Here is a 26659-nt window from a genome sequence, read left to right as displayed (position 1 = left end):
TTCCTAAGTTCCACTTACTTTTTATTATGACAAGTTTCTAGCAGATATAAAAGATTATATATCTCTGTCTGTATCTGTCTGTATCTTGGTAACTTTGTGTAGGATTTAGGCTTCAGTCACCCAACAATATATTGTAAATTCTACAATAAAGATTTAGACATTCAGTAATAATGAGGATTTCACTCACATGAGTGAAAAACTGCTAGTTTAATTTTTGCAACAAACGTTTTAAGAAAAAGAAATACATATTATTTGATAATTAGTCCATATTTGTAATACTACTTGATTTTTAACTTACAAAGAAGGGCATTTTATTGCATTTACTAATAGTTTTTTGACATTAGGACACAAATCGTAATTTGGATTATCCCACTCTAGTTTTTAATGTAATGCAGGCAAACATGAGTGTTTGATTAAAATCAATTTTTCTACCACTTCAGCCTTTACCATTGTTATCTTGTACCTACACTATAAACACCATATAGTATATATAGTTTACAGTATAAATGAAGGGTCTACTCATGTGACATACACTGAGCATTTTTCAGCTGATTAGTATATATTGTAGAATAATAGGTTATTGTTACTGTTTCATTGATTCATAAAAGTAGAAAACCAGGTTTCTCCCAGCCTTATTTAAACTCTTGTCACAACAAACCAAGTTATATTAGAGAATGAAAACGTCAACGTAATTTATTTAAAGACAGAATGTAATTTTTTTCCAGTAGAAATTGAATGACTCAGTAATTTAATATTAAAAGAGCACTGTAATTATGATCTTGGGTGGAACTCTTTGCCACAATTTCTGTTCATTTCCTCTTCTTTACATTTGTCTCGAGGATTTTTGAAGTTTAATTGTCTTTTCCTTTCCTTGTTTTGACTAGATTAATAAATGGGAATAAATATCATGAAAAGCTATACAAATAGTCCTTGATCAGTGACCATAATTGGGACCAACAACATTGGTTGTTAAATGGCACTGTTGCTAAAAGGAAAATCACATGACTGCAATGGGTTTGCCATCTATGCATCTTGCCCTTGGATCATTAAGGAAACCACAATTACTAAGCCAAAAAAAAAAATGATTGCAATTTAAGATTTTACTTCTGCCTTCTCCACTAACATTGCTTGTTACATGCTGGTTGAGAAGTTCACAAATGTGACTGGAGGATGCTGTGACAACTGTAAATGCAAGGATTCATTGCAATTTTTTAAAAAACTGTTGTAACTTCGATAAAGGAGAATATTTGTAGCTCAAGGTCAAAGTGAGGGGTCCTTGCTGCTCTCTGAGCTTGGTGGTTTTCTTGCAGATGTTTCATTACCCAAACTAGATAATACAGACTAACACTGATGATGTTATCTAATTTGGGTAATGAAATGTCTCAGGAGTGGTTGCTCGTGGCGTTACTGCTGGTTCGCTGTGCGCATGTACACAGTTGCCAAATAATTGTTCTGCGCATGTACAGATACAGAACATTAAAAAAGAAGTAAAAAATATGGCAACGGCATGGGCGACCGGTTCTGGGGCATGGCCAGTTCCACTACCGGTTCACCCGAACCAGTGCGAACCGGTAGTAACCCACCTTTGAAATGTCTGCAAGAAAACAATCAAACTCAGAGAGCAACAAGGGCCTTTCTTGTTGTAATATCAAATGATCACTGCACAAGTCAATCAGTAAGCAAGGAATACTTATAACTGCAGATATAGGAAGAACTCTGGTACCCTAGAACAGGGGTCTCCAATCCCTGGTGCATGGACCACACCGGTCCGTGGCATGCCAGAAATTGGTCTGCGCAAACAAACAAAGCTCCATTTGCGGGATGCAGGCAGCATGTGAAACACACAATCCCTCCGATCCGTGGAAAAACCTCTCCACAAACTGGTCCTTGGTGCCCAAAAGGTTGGGAGCTATTGCCCTAGAGGGCAAAGGGCTGGCCTACCATTCATGGGTAGAAGCATTCTAACTACAGGTTGTCCTCGACTTACAACAGTTTGCTTAGTGACCGTTTGGAATAGTGGTGGGTTTCAGGCAGTACACCCTGATTCGGAAGTACCGGAGCCTGGCCGGAGCACCGGACAACATTGCGGTACAGTGCTCTGGCGGGCCCGCCCGTCCGAGCTCCTTACCAGTCTTTTAAGTCTTTGACGCATGTGCACGGCATGTACAGCGCCTGCACGATGCTCTGCTGAGCAGCTGGAGTGTCATGGTAGGACCCATGCGCGTGCTGCCCGTGTCCATGTGGATGAAGCCTGGCCCGTTCCTACCGTACCGGTTGGAACGGGTCCAGAACCCACCACTGGTTTGAAGTTACAGTGGCACTGCAAAAAGTGAGTTATGACAATTTTTCACACTTATTGTCTGCAGCATCCCCGTGGTCATGTGATTTACTTTCAGATGCTTGACAATTGACTCACATTTATGAGGGTTGCGGTGTCCCAGGGTTCATGAGATCACCTTTGCAACCTTCCGAAACGCAAAACCAATGAGGAAACCGGAGTCACTTAACAAGTGTATTACTAATTTAACAACTGCAGTGGTTTACTTAACAACCTTGGCAAGAAAAGTCGTAAAATGGGGCAAAACTCACTTAACAAATTTCTCACTTAGCAATATAAATACTGGGCTGAATTGTGGTTGTATGTTGAGGACTGCCTGTATTAAATTGGAGTTGGCTGAACAGAATAATTAGAAAACATTTTAGGAATGCCTCCCTGAGTTAAAGGAAACTATATCTTACAAGGGCTGCACTGTAGGTAGATTGCTCATAGGCCTTGATGCCAACAATAGCAATAGCAGTTAGACTTATATACCGCTTCATAGGGCTTTCAGCCCTCTCTAAGCGGTTTACAGAGAGTCAGCATATTGCCCCCAACAATCTGGGTCCTCATTTTACCCACCTCGGAAGGATGGAAGGCTGAGTCAACCCTGAGCCGGTGAGATTTGAACCGCTGAACTGCTGATCTAGCAGTAGCCTGCGGTGCTGCATTTAACCACTGCGCCACCTTGGCTCTTTGCCAACACTTGATGGCAAAGCGTGCTTGGAGAACATGGGCATGAACTGTCCCAGATTCTTTAAAGTGACTGTGCCTTTTCCCAGAAAAGTCCAGAATTGTAGACAAACCTGCCTACAAATCATGCATGTAAAGAAATGGAACGTTTAGCAACTGACTCAACATCCCAAAGGAAGTGAAACAAGGAAATGTGATTCTCCCTTATATGCACAATGTATTTATGGAAAAATATATAGTGACATTAATTGATTTGATTTAAAGCAACTCAATTTAAATTATAGTTTTTGAAGAGCAACTGTTATCTCTGTCCCGCAGCGGCTCTTCCTCTGACCTGCTGTTGACTCACCGACAGTCCCAATATTGCAGAATATTCAGCCTCTCATGCTACATAACTAAGCTCCATTTCATGCTGAATAAACTAAATTATTAATACATCTTAAATAGAAAGCTATCTTTAGACAGATTTTTACTCCAAAGCATTTTATTAAAATAAATGTGATAAAAAATAAAAAATAGGATTCAAATGTAAAAAATCTAGTTTTTTTAAAAAAAATCAAAACCTGTTTTTATCCACCCTGATTAAAAGTGTGTTGGTTGATGTATATCTGTGTATACTTTTGTATACAAGTGATATTGTTTAATGAAAAGATGATTAGTTGACTAATTAATATATTTATTAAAACATGTCCTTTTAAAATCAGGTACTTAAAATAACCATGATTGGTCCTTGAACATTAGTCTTCTTCCAGGCGTTGATACAGATCTGTTGAATGAAACCGAGTTACTATTTTATGAATAACTGCGGAATTAGGATTTCAAGAATGACACTATGGCAATGACATTAAACAGTATTTGAACAGACTAAGCAATTTTTTTGTAGTATTTCACAGCTAATATGTAATCATGTAAGGATTCTCGGTCTAGAACTGTTCAGACAAAAACATAATTTCCGTCTTTCCCATCCTAGAGTCCCAACACTATATTGGGGTATAATTTTCATAAATTCCTATTTAGACATCTGGAGGGCATTAAAATAGAGCTGTGATATTTGCCAGGGAGGCACAAGGAGAATCAACATGCAGAAAACATAATCATAATGAAAGAATATAGTCCCTACCCCTTTTTTTGTTCACTGCAAATGTTACACATCCAGAAGGAAAGGTGTACAACAATTCACCACAGCCAAGTTGACACAGCCAATTTGTTGTGGCCGACTCACTGCGGCCAATTCTCCAAGGGACAACTCGCCATGGCCAAGTCAGTCAATCAATTAACCAGAATAGAGCTGGAAGGGACCTTGGAGGTCTTCTACTCCAGCCCCCTGCTCAATTAGGACACCCTATACTGTTTCAGACAAGTGACTGCCTAGTTTCTTCTTTAAAACCTCCAGTGATGAAGCATCGCCATGGGACAAGAGTTACACTAATATCAAAGGAATAGTGGAATAGAATAATTAAAGAAAGGAGAGACAAAATGAAATGTGAATGACAAAAATTAAAAGTATTTTTAAAGTTATTTTAAATAATTGAATTGAATTGTCCCGCAATGAGTTGTCCCGTGGCAAATTGGCTATGTTGAGTTGTCCCGTGGCAAATTGGCTGTGACGAGTTGTTCCATTCCAAGAAGAAATGGACTCTGTGGCTGTTATTGAGTTGAAAGTAATATGTTGGGTACTATACTCTTTGCCCAATGTGCTAAGACCAAATTAGAGCTGAATTAATTTCTTAATTCTGGAATGCTTATTTTAAACCCTTGCTCGATAGCATATTATACTAATAAAAAAAAACTTGGACAGAAAAGATCAAAATCTAAAGACTGTTGTTGTTTTCATGGTTAGTGCCCTTGACTTTCTAGACTCTACTAAACATTTTTAAACATCTTGTGACTTTTATCTCTGTCGTATTAACAGCTGATGGTGAAACTAAGCCTGGGTAGTACTAGATCGTTAGGTAAAAAGGGTTCGCTGTATTGTTTTGCATACTATTCCCACGCTTTGCAACATGACTGCAGGCAAACTTGTAATTCTACTTTGTTATAGAACAAGTTTAAAGCATTACAGATTAAAGATAATATGCATTCTAATTTCCTAATAGGAAATAGAATTAAGAGACATATATTTTCCTGGTCCTATATTGTTGTCATTTGTATGTGCTATTAACATCACTTTTACACAAAATGACAGACATGAAAATGAAGTCCTATTTTCTGTTTACTGCTGTCTTTCATAGAAGAATGTGTCATAAGAATTTAAACATGGATAATCTCATAGTTACGAACTTCTACTGCCAGATCTGTAAGAGGGGAAGATAGAAGGAGAATATAAGGCTAAAGTGCTCATTTTTAAAATCATTTATAAATAATTGATATTTGAGAATTAAATTTGATCATGCAATGTTAATACAGTAAATAAATGAGTTAACCATGATAGAATAAAAACATAGGTCTTTGTCAAAAGGTCAAGAATATTTTTAAAGCTAACATTTCTAGAATATTTCAAACGTGGAATCTCCCATAAAGTTCCATCAATGGATTTCTATCCTTTAAAATGTTTAGGTTTAGGTTTAGGTTTATTGGGATTTATATGCCGCCCTTTTCCCTGAGGGGACTCAGGGCGGCTTACAACCACAGGGGAGGGGAAGTGCAAGGTCAAAACAAACACTTTGTGAACAAAAGAAAAATAATAAAACACAGCTTTCATTCAGCAATCAAACACTCGGGCGGGTAATTGGAAGCCTATCCCCAGGCCTGCTGGGAGAGCCAGATCTTGAGGGCTGCGCGGAAGGTCTGGGTCGTGGTGAGGGTGCGGATCTCCATGGGGAGCTCGTTCCATAGGGTCGGGGCAGCAACAGAAAAGGCTCTCCTCCGTGTGGTCGCCAGTCGACATTGACTGGCAGATGGAATTCGGAGGAGGCCCAGTCTGTGCGATCTGATTGGTCGATTTAGGGAGGTAATCGGCAGAAGGCGGTCTCTCAAGTACCTAGATCCACTACCATGGAGTGCTTTAAAGATGGTCATCATTATCCTGAAGCGCACCCGGAGACCAACAGGCAGCCAGTGCAGCTCGCGGAGGACAGGTGTAACGTGGGCGAACCGAGGTGCGCCCACTATCACTCGCGCGGCTGCATTTTGGACTAGCTGTAGTCGCCGGATGCACTTCAGGGGCAACCCCATGTAGAGCCCATTGCAGTATTCCAGTCTAGAGATCACAAGGGCTCGAGTGACTGTTGTGTTTAACTGATTTTGACAGAACCGCAATTAAAGGTTGATTCATCAAAAAGTCGTATTTAGGGTATATTGGATTCACCAATTAATGTGTTTGAAAGAAGGGACATCAGATTTTCTATGCTGCAATGACTCACTGACCCATATGATACGCTTTCAGGCCGCAAGAATATGATACAGAGTTACTTCTTAGTAGTTTATTGTTGTTCATTCATAGACATAATCTTCCTAAGTTAACACAACTATCTGCTGCATAATTATATAGATCATGCTGGAAGTGGCATGGAGAGCCATCTCTCTGGACATGCAAGTCATCACCCGTTGCTCTTCCGAGTTCCCGCACGCCGGCCAGCTGGTCTTCACACGCATGGGAGCACTGGAAACTGGAAGAGGAGCAGCCCGGTGCACATGTGCATGCTGGGTTACTGCTCTTCTGGTTTCTGGTGTGTGCATGTGCACTGGCCACCTGGTCGTCTGGTTTCTGGAACTCACGTGCATGCCAAAGACCAGCTGGCTGGTGCGCATGCATGCGCTGGAAACCAGAATACCATCTTCCCAGCACGAACATGCACCCCAGCCAACTGGTCATTGCACACAGATGCTCACCAGAAATCAGAAGACCAGGTGGCCGGTGCACATGCGCACGCTGGAAACAGGAAGATGTGCACCGGGCGGCTGTTTTCTGGTTTCCAGCATGTTTCCGTTTCGGCACTTGATGCCGAAAAGGTTTGCCAGCACTGATATAGATATACTCTGTGAATTGCTAAGGTGGGCCTGTCTTAACCTTCTCCCTGCTACTAGACTTTCTGAACTTTGTTGCCTCTTTGTCCCCTGGGGAATAGTAAACACACACACACACACACACACACACACACACACACACACACACTTTTATAGGAACATATTTAACTGTTAAACATCTTACAACAAAATTTGTATTCATGTTATACCAGGGAATTCATTAGTGAACCAGCGACTATCGATAAGTTTACAATATAAGATGTCATTTTCTTTTCTTAGATTATATTTTTAATTTATATTTTTAATTTAAAAAATATTTTTCTTTTTAAGATCAACATTTTAAAAGCGACAATCTTACAGAACATTCCAGGTAGTGGAGATTGCAGTGATAAAATCACAGTTGTGTTACTGTGATGAGCCACAAGAAAACAAAATATAGCATATGGTTAAAATAAAAATTATATATAAATATGAATGCTGCTAGCAGTTACTGGATTACCATTCACAAACTGGCATTGTAGAGGCTGGCTCCCTGCCAATAGGCCAATCACACAAGCCTCCTTTGCCCTTCTCCACCCTTAATCTGATAAGCACATTATACACATTATAACAGAACGGAGACTACAGGCACATATAACCAATTGTTTTAGTCTCACCTGCTTCATACCCTTGGGCGTTGGCACACCTGGTAGTGTCCCAGTATTCCCCCTCAAGTAATGCTGATAACATGGCAATTAATGAGCCAGAATAAAGGTTCTTCTGCAATTTTATAATTGCATGTAAGAGGAAAGGCGAGATCACTCCCTAGCATGAATAGAAATTGCATTGTGATCTTTTTAGAACTCATAATAATCAGGTTCTCAGAAAGACAAATTAGTCTTCTCTGATATCCAGAAAATTTGGTTAGTAAACTTGCAGTGATGCAGCTTACGTGTAATTGAAGTTTTGTTGGGAGAGGAATTGCTTCGTAACGTTACATATGGTAAATATCCAGAGGCAAAAGTTAGTTTAAGCTGATACGGTAGTTGAACACCTAGAACTGGTCTACTCCAAACTCATTTGATAGGAGGCATGGGACTAAGACATGGTGGCTCAGTGGCTAAGATGCTGAGCTTGTCGATCAGAAAGCTTGTCGGCAGTTTGGTGATTCGAATCCCTACTGCTATGTGCCAAGGTGGCGCAGTGGTTAAATGCAGCACTGCAGGCTACTGCTAGATCAGCAGGTCAGCGGTTCAAATCTCACCGGCTCAGGGTTGACTCAGCCTTCCATCCTTCCGAGGTGGGTAAAATGAGGACCCAGATTGTTGGGGGCAATATGCTGACTCTCTGTAAACCGCTTAGAGAGGCCTGAAAGGCCTATGAAGCGGTATATAAGTCTACTGCTATTGCTATTGCTATGTAACTGAGTGAGCTCCTGTTACTTGTCCCAACTTCTCCCAACCTAGCAGTTCTAAAGTATGTAAAAATGCAAGTAGAAAAATAGGGACCACCGTGGTGGGAAGGTAGCAGCGTTCCGTGCGTCTTCAGCGTTTAGTCATGCCGGCCACATGACCACAAAGATGTCTTCGGACAGCGCTGGCTCTTTGGCTTTCCAACGGAGATGAGCACCACCTCCTAGAGTCAGGAACGACTAGCACATATGTGTGAGGGGAACCTTTACTCTTACCTTATGGGACTAAAAAAATGGCAGTAGGGAATTGAATGAAGTCTAAAATTCTTATATGGGTGGACCTTAGCATTTCCTATATGAGTGTGAGAATAAGACCTTTGCTTGGTCCAGATAGATGCTAAGAGGAACAAAAATTGATCAATAAAAGTTTTTTTTTAATGAGCTTGGTTGGAAAAACCCTTCAATACTATGTGGGATATAATTTCCTTTCTTGACACAAGAGAAACCAATATTCATAGCCTGGATCTGTGAAATGACCTGTCTATATTACATTCATTCTGTAATTCAAACACGTTTCTATCTCTGCAGTTTTTAAACAAAAAGGGGGTGGGGGAATGAGCCATAAGTCTATGTATGGCTTTCCACTGAAAATTGTATTCTTGTTTTTCTATGCCACATTTAGTTTCTCCACGAGTTTAGAACATAGAACATGGAATAACAGAGGTGGAAGCGACTTTGTAGGTTTTCTAATCCAACCCCTTTCTCAAGCAAGAGACCCTATACCATTTCAGACAAGCGATTGTCCAATTTCTTAAAAGCCTCCAGCGATTAGGCACCCACAACTTCCACTGGTTAATTGTTCTCACCATTAGGAAATTTCTCTTTAATTCAGGTTGTTTCTCTCCTTGATTGCTTTCCATCCATTGTTAGGAAAGTTGAAAAAAATTACCTGTAGTTGTTTTCATTTGTTAAGATTCACCCTTAAGAAATTATAAGATCAGTATTGGCTTAGAGGCAATCATTGTTGTGCCAGTTTACATGTGGTGCTTGGGAAGTTTGATCCTAGACAATTTCTTTGGTTTCCAAAATGGAAGCTGACTCTCAGCAAAGCAGACTGATATTCTCTGGCATTAACCGTATTTCCAAGAATGACTCTTTAGAAAGCTTAAATATGTAATTGGGAGTACAGTATCCCATCTGTCGACAAAAAGGATAAAGATAAGCAGGAATAGTAGAAAATATCATGGAGGATGGATTTGAGAGGGAGCAGATTGTACATGTTTATCAGAATACTTTGCTTTGATTATATTCTGATGACAGTTATTTGGTAAATTGACACATACCAAAGAGGGCCCGTACCCCCTTCTCAAAAATTAAAACTGTATGCACAGCTTCAATAGTGTTTGTTTGTTTGTTTGTTTGTTTGTAAAACCACCAATAGAACCAGTTTGGTGTAGTAGTTAAGGCATTAGTCTAGAACGGGGGTCAGCAACCCGCAGTTCTGGAGCCGCATGTGGCTCTTTCATCCCTCTGCTGCAGCTCCCTGTTGCCGGTCGGATCCACAATTTATAGGGCTTTCGGTTAGGATAGGTAGAGGAAAAAGTACACCACACTAGGAGGAGACTCTATGGTGGGGGAACCGGACTTCTGGTCGACAGAAGAAAAAGGATGCCACGCTATGAAGAGACTCTATGGTGGGGGAACTGGACTTCCAATCGGCTCCAGAATTGAAAGGGGGGCTTTCAGTTAGGAACCTTTGTGGCTGTTTGAGTGTTTAAGGTTGCCGACCCCTGGTGTAGAAACTGTTTTACTCCTGCCTTAGATACAAAGCCAGCTCGGTGACCTTGGACTAGTCACTTACTTTCAGCCCTACGGGGGAGGCAATAGCAAACAATTCCTGAAAAACTTTGCCAAGAAAACTTCAGGGACTTGTTTAGGCAATATTTGAGAATTGGGTACAATTGAAAGGAAGGGAGAGGGGGGGAAAGCCGCCCACCTTGTTAACAATTCAAACACAAACAATTGGTGTGCAACATTATAAACACAAGTAACAAATAACAAGCACAAAGAGAAAAGGAAAAATAAAGATCATTCTGGTGGAACAAGCATCCACTAAAAACTTATCAAACCTCTCACAGGGAGCTCACACTCCACTCTGGACTAGAAACTGAGGAAAAAGCCGGGTATTCAAAACCTGTCTGAGAGAATGTTGCTCAAAGGGCTGATTCCTTGAAGGAGAACTAGAGTCTAAAACTTAAGGGACATACCGTATTTTTTGGAGTATAATACGCACCGGAATATAAGACGCACCAAGATATTGAAGAGGCAAATTTAAAAAAAAGTTTTTGCACTCTGCAGACCTTCCAAAAATGTTTTTTGACAAAAAAGGGCATGCATAGCGTTTAGGAGACTTGTAGAGTGCTCCTGGGGAGGAGGGAGACGAGCAAAAAGGACCCATTTTTTACGAAAACAGGCCCGTTTTTTTGTCAAAAAAGGGGCATGCTTAGCCTTTAGGAGGCTTATGGAGTGCTCCTGGGGGCTGAGGAGGCAAAAATGAGCAAAAAAACAGCCTGTTTCTCGCTGATTTTTGCCCCTGCCAGCCCCCAGGGACACTCTGGAGCCTCCTAAAGGCTATGTACGGCCATTTTTGCAAAGGAGGCAGGGTTTCAGGAAGCCAAAAATGCTGTATTCAGTGTATAAGACGCAGCCAGATTTTTAGGAAAAGGTCTGTCTTATATGGTAACATATTTTTAGTGCGGAAGGAATTGGGAAAAAAGCTATTTCCTAATTCACTTATTATGCCTTGCCCTGATTTCATCTATTCAAAATTCTCAAATGCCTGTGGCACTTCACCTCCATGACATTGTATTGATTTAATGGAACTACATGTGTCTTGACATTCTTGGCCAAGTTTCACGGTACTGTAAATGATTCCAAGATACCGAATTATAATATCTTATTGATAAATGCAGTAATCCAGTGTGTAAACAACATCATTACAATAGTGTCTAAATGATAGACAGTGTTGTTGTAAGCTCATAAACCAGTTTCTGAGGTCTTAATATGGTGGTTATTATAGCTTTATAGCACATAGATCTTAAACATATCAACTTACATGTTATACTTCAGCATAAAACTTCACATATACAGTACACAGATAGTCTAACTCTGCAATGTAAGAAATTTTGCTAGTTTGGAATAGTGAAAGTTCCTTGTTTGTACATTAAATAAATAATAACCATAAAAGAAACTCATTTCATGAACCTTTTAATCTTCTTCAACCTTTTATTGTTATTTCCCATCCCCAAAACATTTCAGTTTGTTTTCTCAATTGAATTGTATAGCTTATGTTTTATACAAAAGGTGGAAAAAATTCTGAAGTGATTTATCTTGGCTGGTTTTTCTTACAACTGAGTTTTTGATAAGCTGCCCCGAGTTTACAGCCACCATCTTTTTTTAGTATCATGACAATAGCACAGGATAGCATACATACAGTATCTCAGACATTGCTCCTATAATTGGCAATTAAAATATAGTTGACTTATGCCTGGGATGACTGTAGTTGATGCTAAAATGCAATTCTTACAATGGCTAAGAGCTGTAATGGATAGCTTCTAAAGATCGGTCACATTTGACATTGAGTCTTGTTATCTTTTCAACTGAAAATCTTTTAGTTGATTTTTCCCCCCGCAACGAGTGCATTGTTTCGTCAGTTATCATTATATATGGCTTTTTTGGTGGTAAGCCAATTTGAGTTGAGTTTTGCTGAAAAACAGTCTAAATATTTTATAGATAAAGTTGGTGCTAATCAGAAAAGATGACCATAGTTTAAATCAGTGGTATAAAGGAGCTTTGTAAGAGTCAGGTCCAGTGCTAAAAAGTTTCTTGTATTCAAAATGCCAAAATATATTGGAGATACTTACCATTACTGTTTTTAAAACTTTTGCAAAACATTTTAGCCATTCATCTAGTGGTTAAGGCACCAGGGTAGGAAGTGAGACACCCGTAATTCTTTTTTGTTGTTAGTTGCAAAGTTGTGTCCGACCCATCGCGACCCCATGGACAACATTCCTCCAGGTCTTCCTGTCCTCCACCATCCTCTGGAGTCCATTTAAGCTCATGCCTACTGCTTCAGTGACTCCATCCAGCCATCTCATTCTCTGTCGTCCCCTTCTTCTTTTGCCCTTAGTCGTTCCCAGCATTAGGCTCTTCTCCAGTGAGTCCTTCCTTCTCATTGGGTGGCCAAAGAATTTGCATTTTATCTTCAGGATCTGGCCTTCTAAAGGGTGGTCAGGGTTTATCTCTAGGAGTGACCTGTTTGATTGCCTTGCAGTCCAAGGGACTCGCAGGAGTCTTCTCCTGCACCATAGTTCAAAGGCCTCAATTCTTTGGCGCTCAGCCTTATGGTCCAACTTTCATAGCCATACATTACAACTGAGAAAACCATAGCGTCATCGTTTCTTACCATCGCTTTTTTTAAACTTTTGCAAAACATTTTAGCTAGTTTCATCTAGTGGTTAAGGCACCAGACTAGAAAGTGGGAGACTGGGAATTCTAGTCCTGTCTTAGCCATGAAAGCCTACCTCACAGGGTTGTTGTAGTAGGGACAATAGGAGAAGGTGTATTGAACATGTTTGCCACCTTGAATAACTTGTAAAAGTAGTAAAGGAGGCATAGAAATAACATTAATAAAATACACATTCAAATGACTTCAATGGCTCATTGTTAAAAATACACGAAGTGAATATGTCTTGCAGCTTTTTCTTCCCATGTTCTTTTTCTCCTTCCCTGTTTTCTTGTAAGCTTATTCATACATGCATCATACAAGTATGTGAGCTAAAGCTAAAGATCACTGAGTTGAAAGTATTAACCAATTTGTGGGTGGAACAAGACTAAAAAAATATGTGTTGTTGATACTAGTACTGAAATGACTGAGAAATATGAGAACAGGTTAGAATTAAAGTCAATTGATTTAATTGATAAAATAAAAGATGTTGGATAGCCATTTGTCTGAAATGGTATAGGGCCGTGATGGCGAACCTATGGCACGCGTGCCATAGGTGGCACACGGAGCCATCTCGGTGGACACCGAGCTCCGGTGTGTACCTGCTGATTTTCTAGCCTTCTGGGCCAACCGGAAGTCGACAAATGAGCTGTTTCCGGCCTCGAGGGGCGGGGGGAGGTTGTTTTTGCCCTCCCCAGGCTCCTAGAAATGCTCTGGATCCTGGGGAAAGCAAAAAATGGGTCCACCGTGCCATCGCATGCCAAAAGTGGGGGGAGCGTGAGGGGCACGTACACATGCGCAGGAGTTGGGTTCATAGAATCATGGGTGTGGGCACGTGCATGCACAACCCCCCGCACTCCCCCCCGCACACCCCCACTTTTGGCACGCGATGGCAAAAAGGTTAGCCATCATTGGTATAGGGTTTCCTGCCTAGGCAGGCGGTTGGACTAGAAGACCTCCAAGGTCCCTTCCAACTCTACTATTGTATTATTATTGTATTATTGTATTAGTTTAACTTCTGTGTTTATGTTAAGGGGCGTTCTTTCTTTCTCATTTCTTTATTTCTATGGAGATTAATATGTAGTGACCAAAAGTAATTTGCATTTAGTAATTTTCTGCTGGCAGAAAACGTGAAAGATTTTCATTTTGAACCCTTCTCTCTCTTTTCTAAAAGTTATAAACCGACTTGCTTTTGACCCAATAAAATTATTTTTGTCTTTATTACTATCAGCCTGAAATGGACTTTTCACTGCCCCCAAGGAGCAGCAGTAAAACATTAGATAGATGAGATCAGTGTCACCACTTTGAATGATGAACTGGAATAGGGTGAGACTGTCAGAGCAGTGTGTGTGTGTGTTGATGTGTAAGCAAATAATTGTTCCCAGAAATTATGCAAAAGTATTTCTCAGTAGCATGAGATATAATAATTGAAAACATTTACACAGTATCTTTATTTGTTGGATAGGACAGCCTGGCATAAACTTTTGTGGTTCAGAATAGCCCAAAGGGTCATTTTTGATATATATATATTTATCACAGAAACAAACCAACATCCCAGAATGCTAATCTATGCATTCAAAGTAGGATTTTTGGATCTATTACTTGTTAGGTAAATTGAGACTGAAATATAAAATGAAGGACTAACCAACCAGCGTGCTTCTAAGGACTTCAAAATTATACAGGTAATCCTCATTTACAGACCATAATTGTAATCAGCAACTCTGTCACTAAGTGACACGGTCGTAAAGTAAAATGCGTGACTGTGCCTGACTTACAGTGTCAGATCTGCCGCAGTCATTAAGCAAACCATGTGGGTTTTAAATATTTTAATATCGCATGACCACAACCTGTGGCTTCCTGTTAGCCTCCCCCATTGACTTATTGGAAGCTGTCTGGGAAAGTCAACGAACGGTGACTATGGGACTGTGCAACAGTCATAAACCTGTATTGGTTTCCAAACACCTGAATCTGCAATCGCACAACCGTGTGGACCCTGTGACAGCGGCAAGTTTGAGGATCAGCCATAAATTACTTTTCAGCACCATAGCATAAGATCTGAACAAGGCAGTCAATAAGTAATAACATTGTCCCAATTAACCTGAAGGCACAAAGTTGGAAATACAGAATAACAGAGCTGGAAGGGACCTTGGAGGTCTTCTAGTTCAACCCCCTGCCTAGGCAGGAAACCCTACACCACTTCAGACAAATGGTTATCCAATCTCTTCTTTAAAATCTTCCAGTTTTGGAGCATTTACAACTTCTGGAGGCAAATTCTGTTCCACTGATTAATTGTTCTAACTGTCAGGAAATTTTTCCTTAGTTCTAGATTGCTTCTCTCTTTGATTAGTTTTCACCCATTGCTTCCTGTCTGAAAAACTGTACGTTGCATGCTTTTTAAATTGTTCAGGGTGGAAGGTACATTTGCTGCAACTTTTTGAGTAAATGTAGTAGTATTAAGTTGTTTTTCGCTAACCCATGCTCTTCAGAACTAATCTCTTCAATAATCCGATTGTCATACATTAGAAATTCACAAGTGTTGCAATCTAGAGCAAATGAAAGTGCCTAACGGGAGTTTTTTGCAAGACAACTTCAGACAACACAACAATTGCTGATAAGAAATACGATTATAGTGAAAAAACCCTGAGTCAGCTGAGGAATGATTTCCTAGAGTTATTGCCAGAGTAAATTTGGATCATTGATCAATGACAGAAGGTTAGTGTAAGATACAAAACATAGTAAGCAAAGGGAAAATGTGACCTCTTTGGTTTTGGCTTGCTCCGAGAACCTTTGGGAAGGATGCAGGCTGATGCAACTCTAGCTGTGTCCCTTTTACCGAGTGATAGGATAGAGAAAGAAATTAAAATTAAGGGGAGTAAGTGATCAAGGACAAGGTAATCAGCTCTGTTAAAAGAACATTTATTTGTCACCAATTGTATCTCCCCCCCCTCCATACTGTATAAAGGTTGCTTGGCTTTAAAAGATTGAATGCAAACATTTAAAATATGTTTTCGGCTTATTTGTTTGTTTTGGAAACTGTGTTAAAGAGACTAGATTTTAGCTTTTATGCTGATATATGTTAAGGGTTTTTTTTAAAAAAAATAAATTTTTAAGGCTGAATCTAGGCAGCTAGTATAACAACAATTTTTTTTTAAAAAAGCACTCAAACCAGGGGTGAAATCAACTTACCGTCACTACCGGTTCACAAATGTGACCGTGCACACACGTACTCACTTCGCCTGCGTGTGCCACCTCCGAGCATGCGCAGGACCTTCCACACATGCACAGAGATTCAAAAACAGGACGTGAAGACGTAGGGGTGGAGGGACGCCCCCCCTCCCGCCATCATCTCTACTGGTTCGCCCAAACCGAATAGAACTGGCTGAATTGCACCACTGCCTCAAACACCCCAAAAAAAGAACAGCTGTTAAAAGACAATCAAGCCCATCAGGATCTACCTCTCTACCACTCTTAACTTAAGGCGTGGGTAAACAGAAAGCTCAAAATGCAAATAAAAAGTTTTCAGAATGTTTATGGTAAGATTTCCTTTAAAACAACAATAGCATGGGTTTATCTTCTTTTGCAGGATTTATTCGAAACTAATTTCTGGCCTATCAGTTTTTGTAAGCAATTGTAAAAGCAAGGAGGAGAATGGAACGGAGATTGTTGGCTTCTGTTCTAACTTGAAAGAACTTGGGGCACCTCCCAAGGCCAAGCTCCTAGGAGTTAAAAAATGAATCTTTGCACCAGTTTCCTAGATTGATATGAGGCCGTAAAGGAAATTGGTAGATCAGTGATATTTTTTTTAAAAAAAGACAAAACATGAGAGACGTAGATTTCTAAATTATCAAATAAGCTTCATAGATTGATGCACAAACTTGGATATTAGCTTTTGCGGTCTACTTGATGTGTTCTAATGTTCCTGTTAACACTGAAGCATTAATACAGGTTTTTCAAGTGACTCAGACGCATCTAGTTATGAAACCGAAGCCCTAAAGCAAAGCAAAGGTGGAGAATTTTTTTTTTTTTGATAAGATAAATTGGGTGAAAGGTCAGAAGACCATCCTATTTGGCACTATAACTCCCACCTGCGTGGGAGGTATAGGGTGAAGAATGATGAAGAACTGAGTGACTGGAGTTTCCCATTCCTGATCTGCTGTGTGTTAAATGCCACTTTTTAAGTTTTAAAAAGCACTGGTGTCAACTGAAATAATGGGGTTGTATAAAGATAAATGTCCCCCTTGCACATATGTGCTAGTCGTTCCCGACTCTAGGAGGGCGGTGCTCATCTCCGTTTCCAAGCCAAAGAGCCAGTGCTGTCTCCTGGTCATGTGGTCGGCATGACTAAATGCCAAAGGCGCATGGAACGCTGTTACCTTCCCACCAAAGGTGGCCCCTATTTTTCTACTTGCACTTTTTACATGCTTTCCAACTGCTAGGTTGGCAGAAACTGGGACAAGTAACAGGAGCTTACTCTGCAGCACTAGGGATTCGAACTGCTGACCTTTCTGATCGACAAGCTCAGCACCTTAGCTACTGAGCCACCGCGTCCCTTTAGGTTTTATAGAAGGGAAATGCCACATTTAATGCCCTATGCTAAATAAATAAAACCTCATTTAATGTCTACTGAAATCTAGAGGCAATATTGAGAGACATGAGTTGATGTTGGCCAAACTTGTATGTGGTTTTCACGATAACTCTTACAGAAAAGGGAAATAACGTAAAGCATGCTCTATGGGAAAAACACACACAACGGTGTGTGCAACACAGAAGCATCTCTGAGGTGACCATGCTCGCCACTTCCTGCACCCCAAAAATGATAAGACCTCCCTGAAAATAAGGCCAAGCGCTTATTACCGGGGGGGGAGAAAATAAAACCCTGTCTTATTTTCGGGAAAACATGGTAGATAATAGAGTGAGAGATGTTCACTTAGAAATATTAAACAAAGCTTTTACATTTAATGTATTTTTGGGTTTAGAAGAAAATGTTGGGTGGCTTTTTGAAAAAAGAGATCCATTTAGTTGAAAGCCAAGCAACATAATTTCCCATTTCTTCTCTTTTTTTCCCCTTTGGCAAGCGAACAAAAGATCTTGTCAGACTTAAGTGGATGCCATCTGTATTGAGCTGGTGGACTGGGATAAAATAGCCAAGGAATTACGTGGGGAGACGATAATAGAAAAATCACAGTTTCATTATTTTTCAAGTAATGTTAGCAAGTGTCTAGTAATGAAGATCCGAGATCCAAAAAAATGAACTCCAAACTGTAAAAGAGAATAATACATTCATCCAGAGAACTGGTGCAGTGGAATAAATATGAATGTTATGAATACAATTAATGGGTAGAAAAACCCATCCCAGTTAGAGATCCAAAAAAAAAAAAAAGAGAATAAATCTTGTTAAGGCCAAGCCATCAGAGTAACATAAGTGAATTATTGCCAGACAAATCCAATTATTTCACAGCCATATTTTTTCTTAATTAAATTACATTGCCATCATTATTTATCTCTCTCTTATTTGCCATTTAGACGGGTTAGTTTATAAATTCTTCTTTTCTTACTTCTCCTTGGCTTTGTTTAAATTATAGTTGTATAATAGATGACCTGGCCTTTGGTTAAATTATTGAAATCATTGGCTTTGGTGTGCATTAGAGCATTTATCATTTTCTATATAAGCCCAAATAAATCCCCTGAAGGGTGAAGTTTGTTCTCTAAAAGTCAGGCTATAATCCGCCACCGTGGTCCAGTGCAGGATGTTAGATACACATAGTCCTTGACCAACAACTACAGTTGAGACCAGATCTTCCATTGCTAAGTAATGTAGTTAAATGGTGGATTTTATCACCTTTTTTGTTGCACTTCTTAGCAAATCACTGTGTTGTTGAGGTTAAAAAATCCCTGTTATTTTTAATGTTCTATATTCTGTATTCCAGAGTCACCTGGGTAATGACATGGGTGACATAAAAATTGATAAATAAATGTGAATAAATAAATAACGTATCTGCTTATTGGTCAAAACTTGGTTGAATGTTTCTAGAAAAATGCTTTTCACTTCCCTCAAAAATTAAATTTTAATAGTATAATTTGAGATCTCCTCTATACCAGTGGTCTCCAACCTTTCCAGTTTGGTGGCCAGGCGAGTGGGGAAAGTTATGTGCATGTGGCAGGCAAATTCATGAGTATGTGCAGGTCCATTTGCACAAGTGATGGGTGTGTTCGCCCACCGTTTGCGCAAAGGGAGCTTCGTGCATAAGCTTATGTAAGTGGGCCGCAGCCCAGGGGTTGGGGACTCCTGCTCTACACCACAAAATTATTTTGCTTCTATTGGCAATCACTTATTATATTCTTTAGCATTTCAACAAGACAAATGACTACTTCAGCTTCAACCACAATAATAAACGAGCAAACAATAAACAAGGTAAACCGCTCCAAACGCATTGCAGAAAATACAACTTCAGCAACAGAGTCTATCAATGCCTGGAATGCACTACTTAACTCTGTTGTTACATCCCCAAACCCCCATAATTTTAACCTAAGACTTTCTACTCTTGACCTCACCCCATTCCTAAGAGGTCTGTAAGGAGTGTGCATAAGCGCACCAGCGTGCCTACCATCCCTGTCCTACTATCTCCATTTATTCATGTCCATTTACTGTGTTCATATTTAGGTTTATACTTATACCTGTTATCTTTTACATGTTGGGAGCCGAGGTGGCGTAGTGGGTAGAGTGCCGTACTGCAGGCCACTTCAGCTGACTCCTAGTTCAGCAGTTCAGCGGTTCAAATCTCACCGGTTCAGGGTTGACTCAGCCTTCCATCCTTCCGAAGTGGTTAAAATGAGGACCCGGATTGTTGGGGGCGATATGCTGACTCTGTAAACCGCTTAGAGAGGGCTGAAAGCCCTATGAAGCGGTATATAAGTCTAACTGCTATTGCTATTGCTATATTTGACAAACTAAATAAAATAACATCAGTAGATATCACAGTTTGAAACCTAGCATTGCGTTTTTATATATCCTTTTCTCCCTTGGATCATTTAAACATTATTTTCATGAGTGACACATTTGGATATAGTAGAATGTACAGCTTTAAATTTGTAGTGTATGTTCATACAGCAAATAAAGTAATCTTGTCACATTTCATATAGCGCCTAAGTGACGACTGGGTTAACTCTCTTAAATGAGGTGGTATCTATTCATAGTCAGAATGTTATTCTAAGTAAAGGAGGGATGTCAGAAGTCAGCTTATATTTACCTTGGGCCTGGTAGGAGTGTAATACAGACAGCTTCTGCTTCCAGAAGCCAAACTTTGTTGTCTATATGACAAGTGTCTACCACACCAAATATGTAGCTGCGTAACAGGATATGGGATTTTTCTTAGAACAGTTTTTAAAGAAAACACTCCCAGCTTGCTGGTAGTACAAATTGTGACTATGTTTTGTGGAAGAGATTTGTAGAATAGAGATGTCACTTGCAGCTTTTAAAATTATCCTCATGTTTATATTTGGCTTCCATAATTTAAATTTGTTTTTTTAATGGGCAGGTTGTCAGTATTTTTTGTGATTTGAAATAATTGTTCAAGAATTGACATAAATGATTTTTCCTGTTTCCTCGTGTATGTTTGGGACAAATGCAGACTTTTGCTTTGCTTGAGTCACCTAAAAGGGATTAATTGGCAATAAGAATTATACATTACTTACAACTATTGTTTGTTTTGTCATGTAGGGAGTATAAGTTTTTTTTTTTTTTGCCATTGAGTTTGTAGCTTTTAATCAGTTGGCTTTGTTCAAGTTAACATAGCGTATTTATATATTTTTTTTACTAACCATCAGAAAAATACTTGCTTGAAGTTTCAAATATCTAATTCCTGATTCAGAAATAATTAAAGCGACCTAACGGACAAACCGGAAGTGACTTCCGGTTTGCTTGAAGAGCTGTTTTTAGTCCTCCGGAGCCTTCAGGGAAGCCGCCTGAAGGTCCTTGAAGGCTCCGGAGAGCTTAAACCGATCCTACGAGCAAACCAGAAGTCCGTTGCCGAACTTCCGGTTTGCCTGTAGGGCCATTTTTTTGCACTCTGGAGGCTTCAGGGAAGCTCCTGAAGTCTCCAGAGGGCCTCCGGGAGGGGTAGGGGGCTGTTTTCGCCCTCCCCAGGCTCCTATAAAGCCTCTGGTGCCTGGGGAGGGCGAAGAAAGCATGCAAAAAATGGGGGGAGTGCCTGTCATGGGCGCATGCATGCTGGGGGTTGTGCATTGGATTATGGGTGTGGCACGCCTGCGCACGACCCCCCTGAGGTCCCCCCGCTTATGGCACGCGAGCCGAAAAAGGTTCGCCATTGCTGGACTAGACATACCCAATTCCTGCAACCATTCTTCATATCTTTTAGCCTCCAGCCCCCTAATCATCTTTGTTGTTCTTTTCGGAACTTTCCATAATCTCAACAAGTTTTTTATGTTGTGGCGACCAAAACTAGATCTTATCAAAGTATTGTAAAATGGTAGTAACACATGACCTTGATTCTATCCCTCTGTTAACGCAGCCTAGAGTTGCATTGCATTTTTTACCTACATAATTTTAATCTACACACACACACACACACACACACTTCTGTTTGTGTGTTTGTGTATGTTTGTGTGTGTGTTTTCCAGCATAACTCTGGAATGCCTTGAGCAATTTCAACCAAACTTGGTACACAGATGACTTACTCTCTGGAAACAAATACTGTTGTGGTAAGGCCCCCCTAACACCCCTCGGGGGTATGTGTTATGTTAAGATACAGCCTGTTGTGTCTTAAATGGCTTCTACTGTATTGCCATAAAATGGCTTCTACTGTACAGCGCAGTAGAATTACCATGGCAAAAGTTTCATGGTACTCCACAAGGGGTAAGGGGGAAAATCCAACATTAGAAATTACGTTTGGTCCGGACATTTCCCCCCTATAAATAAATACCCAGGCAACACCGGATTAGCAGCTAGTAGTAAATAATTGACTGTGTTAGAGCTGTACCATCTGCATGTATGGTACCAGAAGATTGTGTGTGTACTTTTAACGAGAATGAATGGAGTTGCAGTGTTCCTTGACAAGAAGATATTAAAAGACTCATTAATACTTTTTGAGGTTTTTTTTAAACAATGTTTGTATAAAGGTCATAATATTGCCCTTCTATATATAATGTTTTACATTGCATAATGCAGCATTGTTTTGTTTCTAACTCCCCTGCGAAAAGTAATTACCAATTCAGAATGTCCCAGGCTTCCTTTTATTTGCTGCAAAGAAGCAATGAATATTCATGTGTTTCCTACCAAGTTTGACATTTTAATAATCAATTATAAAAGGTTTTTTCAATATGTAGTTTAATGCAGATGTATTTTTTGTTTTTATCTTTCCTCCCAACAAACAGAATCAGGCCTCAGTTAGCCAAAGAGAAGATAGAAGGATGTCACATTTGCACATTGGTCACACCTGGTGAACCTCAGGTGTTTCTAGGAAAAGATAAGGCCTTCACTTTCGATTATGTGTTTGATATTGAATCCCAGCAAGAGGACATCTACTTACAATGCATAGAAAAACTGATTGAAGGCTGCTTTGAAGGATATAATGCTACTGTATTTGCTTATGGCCAGGTAAGAATTGAGTAATTTTCTGATAAAATGTTCTGTGCATTAAAAAGGGGGAAAAGGGTACATTCAGACATATTCAGATTTTTCTAGAGGTTAGAATTTCATATTTTAATTTATAAGAAGTTAACAATATACAGAAAATATGTGTGTGTACATACACACACACATATATCTACACACACACAACACACATATATACATACACATACATGTACGTGTGTGTATGGATAGATATAGATAGATAGATAGATAGATAGATAGATAGATAGATAGATAGATAGATAGATAGATAGATAGATACATAGATAGATAGATAGATACATAGATAGATAGATAGATAGAGGTATATACATTTGTGTGTTTATATGTATCTATCATTTTTGCTTCTTGAAAATCCACAGCTATTTCTATTGCATTTCTGCATCTTGAAAAAAAAGTTTCTCAAAAGTTTACACATATAAAATATTTCAGTTATGTTACTTACAGTAAAACTTTGTTTAACCCATAATTTTTAATAGCACTTATGTTTTTAATATTGAAATTCTGGCCTCGGTTGTGCTTCCATAATTATAATGTTTAGTCTTTTTAACTTTAGACAGGAGCTGGTAAGACTTATACAATGGGCACAGGATTTGATGTCAATATAATGGAAGAGGAACAGGGTATTATATCGCGAGCTGTAAAACATCTGTACAAGTGCATTGAAGAGAAAAAGCGTTCAGCTATTCAGCAAGGGCTTCCACCTCCAGAATTTAAAGTCAATGCTCAATTCTTAGAGGTAAGTCTTTATAATAGAATCGATACTTAAGTATTTGTTGTAATCATTATCACAGAGCTCCCTGTTGCCGTGTGTGTAAGGAAATAAATTAGATTAATACTTTTATTTATTTTAGTTGGGAAAATAGGAAGGGCATTGAAATTTGGTTCATATTGGGAATCTCTGCCTTCTGGAACAGTCTAAAATTATACTGCAGTAAACACAAATTACACAGTGTCCAAACTTCCCATTCCAATAAATCATATAAGTTTACTAAAGTATAATTTAAAGCCAAGAAAAACCTTTGCAATATTGATCAGTAAGATGTCTCCTCTCTTTATATGCCAAAGAAATAAAACAAGATTTGTCTTGTCTTGAACACGTGCAGTTTTGAAGGGTGTTTCCTTTTTAAATGCCTCTAAATATAGAGTTCAGAATTGATATGCAGAAAGTTCAAATTACAGTTGTCTAAACTTATACAGCTTCAGACATAGGATTCTCACTTTTTTTTGTCAAAGTAGCAATTGGAGTGTGTGTGTGTGTGTGTGTGTGTGTGTATCTGAACATGTATACATGCAACACAAACTGAGTTTGATGGTTAGTTTACATAGTTTGATACCAAGGCACTTGTCTTTGAATTTCAAAACTTTTCCCTAAATCCTTCTTAGTCTTCTTTAACTTAAATGGTATTTTTTGCATAACAATAAGGCTTTTCTGTCATTTCAATTAATTCAAATTAAATATAATTATATAATTAAATATTAAAAGCAATACCTTTCTTAACTAACTTATACTTCACAGAGTAATCTTCTTAGGAGGCATGTTATGAATGATGCATTTAGTTAGTTAATTGTTGAATTCTGTTAAATAGCTTTTTACTCTTACTAACATCATTTCCCCCTATTGATTTAGCTTTACAATGAAGAAGTACTTGACCTGTTTGATTCAACACGTGATATTGATTCAAAGAACAAAAAGTCAAATATCAAAATCCATGAAGATTCAGCAGGAGGAATATATACAGTGGGAGTCACAACACGGACTGTGAACGCAGAATCAGAGGTGCCCTTGTGCAAAATAACACTATTTCTTGAAAACAACCAAAATATTTAATTTATTTATATTTCATTATTTTTCCCTCCAGAAAATTAAGTCAAGCACACAAGATTGCTTTCATTTTTATCCTTATGTACTTTTTCCAATTTTACTCCAGAAGTACCAAACCCAAGTTCTGTTATTTCTGCTGCTATGGAGAAATGCAGAACAAAGTAAAATACGATGATAGCTTGCTGTGACAATCTCTTCTGAGCGTGTGGGGACTGAGGCGGATTGTACCCTTATTTACTTTAGCTCTTTTCTGGTTCCCAGGCTGTTGCTGAAGTTACATTAAATATTCAAAGCACAGTTACAGGGAACAGAGAGTGAGAGAGAGGCACTACAAGGGGACATTGTTAGCATACTTGGAGTTACTATAACAACATAAGGTAGCCTTCTATTCACTGGAAACTGATCTATTTTTGCACTCCTGAGATTTCCAGTATGTTCTGTGATGCATTTTTTGGGGGGGAGCCTTCTTTATAGATCCCTGATAATTAATTATATGGTTCTTTCGATATCTGCTGAGAATATAGGAAAGGTCACATTACTTTTCACTTTGCAGGCATGGGCATTCTGAAAGTTTGGGAATAGAATGGAAGCAAGTGAATAATGTCAGGGTTCCAAATAGCATCCAAAAGTAAATCAGAGCCCAAGGCAAAGTATTGGTTAAAGTTCCAATTTATTAAGAGAGCCACATTGGCACATCTGGGAAAACCCGAATCTGAAAGCTTCCCAGTTTTCCCCACCCAGTTGAAAGTTCAAGATCTTGCCCCCACACCCACAAGTCCATCACATGGTCCAATCTTCCACTGCCATGCTGGCAGTTTCCCCCCTCCCATCCAGTTCCGGTCAGGTGCAGAGGTACAAAGATAAAGGATGACCTTGGCTTTCTAGAAAGAATTTTGTTATGGCTACATAGCATCTCACTCCTTACAATCCCATTTTCCCACAGTAGAAAATGCATAGTAGACTAATAGAAAGTGTGGCAGGCCAAAGATCCAAAAGAAAAGATGGCGGCAGGCCTGACAAATAGGTTACAACAATTTCCATTACATCATTTCAAGGAGTTATCTAAGGTTTGCTTTAGCACAGGGATATCAAACTCATGCTGTCGTGGCAGCATCACGTGACATATCAGGACTCCTCCCCCCCCTTTGCTAAACCAGGCGTGCACATGGCCAGCTTGTGATACATCTGGCCTGCGGGCCACAAGTTTGATATCCTTACTTTAGTAAATTATGGGAAATAACAATGGTTTGGAAGGATGCGAAATTAAAAACATTGTTCCTAAGAATCTGGAAAAATCAACATAAAAATAGTAAGTTTTTAACAATTTCACCTTGCTAAACCTAATTGATTCTGATGGGTGCTTATACCTTTAAAAATGTTAATCAGTGACTCTTTTCCTGCCTGTTTGTTACAGATGATGCAGTGCTTGAAGCTGGGGGCTTTATCTCGAACTACTGCCAGCACACAGATGAATGTCCAGAGCTCACGTTCACATGCCATCTTCACTATCCACTTATGCCAGACTAGAGTTTGTCCACCGCTTGATGCTGTAGGTATCTAAGGAAGTGGTGGTGTTGCAGAAAATGACAGGCTTTAGACTTCTCAGGATATAGGAAAAGTTTATTTGGCAGCCAGGTGCAGAATAATAGCAGTAGACTTATATACCGCTTCATAGGGCTTCAGCCCTCTCTAAGCGGTTTACAGAGAGTCAGTATATTGCCCCCAACAATCTGGGTCCTCATTTTACCCACCTAGGAAGGATGGAAGGCTGAGACAACCCTGAGCCGGTGAGATTTGAACCGCTGAACTGCTGATCTAGCAGTAGCCTGCAGTGCTGCATTTAACCACTGCGCCACCTTGGCTCTGGCTTAGCATTGCAAGTTCTGAACAACCTTCATTATCGAAGCACGCATTCTTATACATTCTTAAAAGCATTGCAACACGGAAATATTTAACACATTTCTTAGTGGTTACCTTGAGGAGAAAACCTTATAAGGAGATGGGGTCTTACTTCCTGTTTTGTTTATGGAGTACGTGTCATTAACAAACTTTAATTGAACCTTGGACTTTTAACATAGGGACATCTTGTGGTTAGGCACTTGTTGGCTTCCTGTTCTTTTGCAAGTTGAAACTCTGCCTATGTGGCTTTAATATAGAAGTAAAGGGGCTCTAAGAGGCTGCCCAGCCTGACCCAGTAGGTTTCACACTTAATGTCCAAATCTCACTTTACGTCTGCTTTAGTGGAGTCTTAATTCTAGGAATAACTTGGCATCCAAATTTAATGAATAAGAGAGTTATTCATTATATAGCACATA

General features: G+C 39.4%; 1 protein-coding gene across 12 annotated transcripts in view; it reads left to right on the top strand.

The window, feature by feature from the left end:
- KIF21A (kinesin family member 21A) overlaps positions 1 to 26659 on the top strand; it is a 94998-nt gene that overhangs the window by 6922 nt on the left and 61417 nt on the right. For all 12 annotated transcript variants that reach the window (XM_087722181.1, XM_087722182.1, XM_087722180.1 and 9 more), the window contains 4 exons: positions 22261 to 22483; positions 23076 to 23258; positions 24150 to 24299; positions 25759 to 25893. In XM_087722181.1, the coding sequence (XP_087578307.1) occupies positions 22261 to 22483; positions 23076 to 23258; positions 24150 to 24299; positions 25759 to 25893 (691 nt within the window). The remainder of the gene's footprint in view (positions 1 to 22260; positions 22484 to 23075; positions 23259 to 24149; positions 24300 to 25758; positions 25894 to 26659) is intronic.

This window comes from Thamnophis sirtalis, unplaced genomic scaffold (assembly GCF_051295495.1).
Source record: "Thamnophis sirtalis isolate CommonGarterSnake01/CBP01778 unplaced genomic scaffold, rThaSir2_p1.2 scaffold_9, whole genome shotgun sequence".
Taxonomy (NCBI): Eukaryota; Metazoa; Chordata; class Lepidosauria; order Squamata; family Natricidae; genus Thamnophis; species Thamnophis sirtalis.
Note: the sequence above shows the minus strand (reverse complement) of the source record. Positions and strands in the feature narration are given on the sequence as shown.